This window comes from Pundamilia nyererei, unplaced genomic scaffold (assembly GCF_000239375.1).
Source record: "Pundamilia nyererei isolate P.nyererei 1_Seehausen unplaced genomic scaffold, PunNye1.0 scaffold00130, whole genome shotgun sequence".
Classification (NCBI taxonomy): domain Eukaryota; kingdom Metazoa; phylum Chordata; class Actinopteri; order Cichliformes; family Cichlidae; genus Pundamilia; species Pundamilia nyererei.
The window spans coordinates 1,261,241-1,264,630 of NW_005187531.1; the positions used below are offsets into that span (position 1 = coordinate 1,261,241).

The 3,390-nt window shown below is 40.1% G+C and overlaps 1 protein-coding gene across 9 annotated transcripts in view; it reads left to right on the forward strand.

Moving 5' to 3' along the window:
• Positions 1-3,076, forward strand: part of ano2b (anoctamin 2b) — a 69,803-nt gene extending 66,727 nt beyond the window's left edge. For all 9 annotated transcript variants that reach the window (XM_005743326.1, XM_005743328.1, XM_005743327.1 and 6 more), the window contains one exon: positions 2,065-3,076. In XM_005743326.1, the coding sequence (XP_005743383.1) occupies positions 2,065-2,445 (381 nt within the window). In that variant the 3' untranslated portion in view covers positions 2,446-3,076. The remainder of the gene's footprint in view (positions 1-2,064) is intronic.
• Positions 3,077-3,390: the final 314 nt, after the last annotated feature.

Genomic DNA, 3,390 nt, shown 5'->3' on the forward strand with positions numbered 1-3,390 from the left:
TGTGTGTGTGTGTGTGTGTGTGTGTGTGTGTGTGTGTGTGTGGCGCCAGTCATTCCAAACTGAATGGATCACACTCTGCTCTCATTATGGTCAGGAAAACAACCAGATGCTTCATGTTTCTCAAATGTCCTTGGACAAGTTGTTAAAGTTTCATTCTTTATTTCTGTTAAGAAATAATCATGACCAGAATTCAGGCACTATACAGTTGCTCTTAAACTTTTGGTTCAATAGTTTTTTTGTGATGTGAATGGAACAGTGAGAAATCATTTTTAGTTTTACCCACTTATGTTCTTTATCCGTGATTGCTGCAATTTCCACTAAAAATCCTACTCCCATAAATAGCTGCATTAGTAAAACTATCTGAAATAGATGTAAAATTGTTGTCCTGAATAAACTCTCATACGGCATCAGAATGTAATCAAACTGTTTGTCAGAGGGAAATTGTAATTTTTACGACCCTTGAGCATAACAACAGAAAAAACAGCAGTGCTTACAGACTGAAAAGTTTGGGAAATCCTCAACAACTCACTTCAGTATTGCTGTCATCGGTCAGAAGTGAGCTTCTCTCACTCATTGGTCCATGTTGGACTCTTCAGAATGTTTCACCCAGCACTGACAGCTCCGGTTAACAATAGAGTGACGGCCTGCGCAGATAGGGAAAAAGTCTGGAGTCACTTTGGTATCTGAGTACACACACTACCAGTGTTGGTCAAGTTAATCAGTAACTAATTACTAATTACTTCCCCCAAAAGTAATCCCATTACTTTACTGATTACTTATTTTCAAAAGTAATTAGTTACTTAGTTACTTTTAAAAACATGATTTACAATAGGTGATAAAGCGATAGATCTTTCAGCCCAGCTCTACTTTCTGCCTAATCCATCATATAAAATGTAATCAAATGGAAAAAGTCTCTTTTTAAAATTTGTTTTTATTAGTTTTAATCTTTATGACTTGACTTTATGCATCAAGAAAACATTAAATTATATGCAACATTCTCTGACTGGAAGAAATTTGTTTAACATCTAAACCTATTTTCTGCACATTCCTGCACATAAAATAAAATATTTTTTTGTGTTTACACTCAGTTTTTCAATAGATGCAAGTAAAACACAGCAGAAAATAAATAAAATCAAAGACTCAGCGGTCCTGTTGCTCCATTTTCACCTGTATAGCAGGAGTGGGGCAGGCAGAGGTTTGCCCTGGTGCAGGTGTGCCGCAGCGGTCAGTGGAAGTTTGTCTGTGAATTTCCCATTACGTCGTAGCATACTCGGTGCGTACTCGGTGCTTGCTTGGAAGTTTAGGGTTTTTTTTGCTGTAAAAAGAAGTTTTCTTCCCACGCACGATGGACACTAATGTTTTTGTCACACGGAATTAAGCTCAAAGTAAGGTCAGTGCTTCCACACTTTAAAAGCTGCACGGGCATACTCTCTCCCGCACTCGATATATGCCACGAATGTCGCACTCGCTTACATCATTGTCATGAGACACTCACAAAAAAAATTACAGTTTTAGTAACGCAGTGTGCTTACCGGAAAGTAACGGTAATCTAATTACCTTTTTTTGCAATAGTAATCCCTTACTTTACTCGTTACTTGAAAAAAGTAATCGGATTACAGTAATGCATTACTGCCCATCTCTGCTCACTACAGATGAATGCAATCTTCAATCTACTGACGTGTTGCGGTGAAAAATTTACAGACTGTACCTTCTCGTTCTCATCACTTGAACTGGTTTGTCTTTGATTTGAGCAAAGACCTCAAAGTTGCACAAAGGCAAACATCAGCTTCTGCATTAAACTGGTCCAAATTGCTATCAGGGATCATCACTGATCAGCTGGTTCTCAGGTATAACCCAGTGGACAATTGTAATAGTGCCAGGATCCATTATTTCAACTTTGGCGTGTTACGCTAGCCGCGTATATATTTTTGACATAATGGCTCAGTGACATTGATATGGTTGATATACAGTATGTCACTGTCACAGTTATCATCAATCGCACTTGTTTCCACATGCATCAGTCTTTCTATCACTTATATTCCCACTTTTCTCCTATTCTTCAAGAACCTGGTGATGTTCCTCAGCCTCGTGGTTGCCTGGGTGATTCCTGATGTTCCCAAAACCATCGTGGAGCAGCTCAAAAGGGAAAAGAAGCTCCTGGTCGATGTCTTTTTACAGGAGGAGAAGGAGAAATTACAACTCATCCAGCGGCTGTTTGCCAAGGATGCCACCCTCCACCCCAGCAGCAACACGCTCCCCCCAGGGCAGGATCTGCCGATCCCGGGTCGCTACAGTACTTTACCATCGGGGCCCACAGCTGGAGAGGACCGAGGAGGAGGAGGGCCAAGGGCAAGATGCAGGGCAGCCAGTTTCAGCCAGTTCAACAGGAATATTGCCTCTTCGCCCATGAAGGAAAACGAGAATTCAAAACACACAGCGGTGTGAGATGAAACACACGTTACGGGGGTGCTTCAGCTGGTTCTATGGATTGTCACTTGGGTGACTCGGTCCATGTATGTCTTTTCTGTGTCTTTTGTGTCCCGGTATGTGTGGCTTACCTTTTGAACATAAATTTTAAATTCACTGATATGTGAGTGGTTGACTCAGCAATGTTCACATTGATTGACTAAATGGGTGTGAGCGTGTGTGTGTATGTATGTGCTGTTCCTACTCTCACTGACTGTTTACCTGACAGAGTTGTCGTTTTTACTTTTTGGTCAAAATAGTGAGGCATACTAGCTTCATAGCGTAGAGAAGCAATAATCATCATGTTAGGTTAAACAACTAAATGTTGCAGGAACCTGGAAGAGACTGGAGATGAAGAGAGGACTATGAACTAATGGGTAGTCTTAATAAGCATTTAACCAACATGATTAAACTGACAGACATTGTGGCTCCTCATTAGGGCTGTCAATAGTTTCCTGCTTTATGTGCTTATGCTATTCATGTATTTTTGTTTACAGAATTTGTAGCAGTTGAAAAATACCACATTTTCTGTACTCTTCTCTTTAGAATTCAGGAATACACTTTGAACCCCTTTTTTCAGAATTCACTAAAATTGCCACTAAAGATTGAGCTGCTGGTCATTGTTTCTCTTTACCTTACCCTGAGTTTGAAATGATGGAAAAATGCTAATGTGACAAACCATGTTTATGGCACTCATTTCAGTTGAAGCTATCGTGACAACTTTCAGCTGACTGTTGAATGACTTTAATAACTTGTGAATGCAAAGGAAAAGCCATCTCTTTTATAGACTGAGTCAGGTGAAAATGATCACACTGTGTCTTATTGACAGCGAAACAAAAGGCATTAGCTGTCCTTTATTATGAAACACCTGACAGTGTACCTTGACATTCCTTCAGGTAAGTAATCAATCTGAGCCCGTTCTGC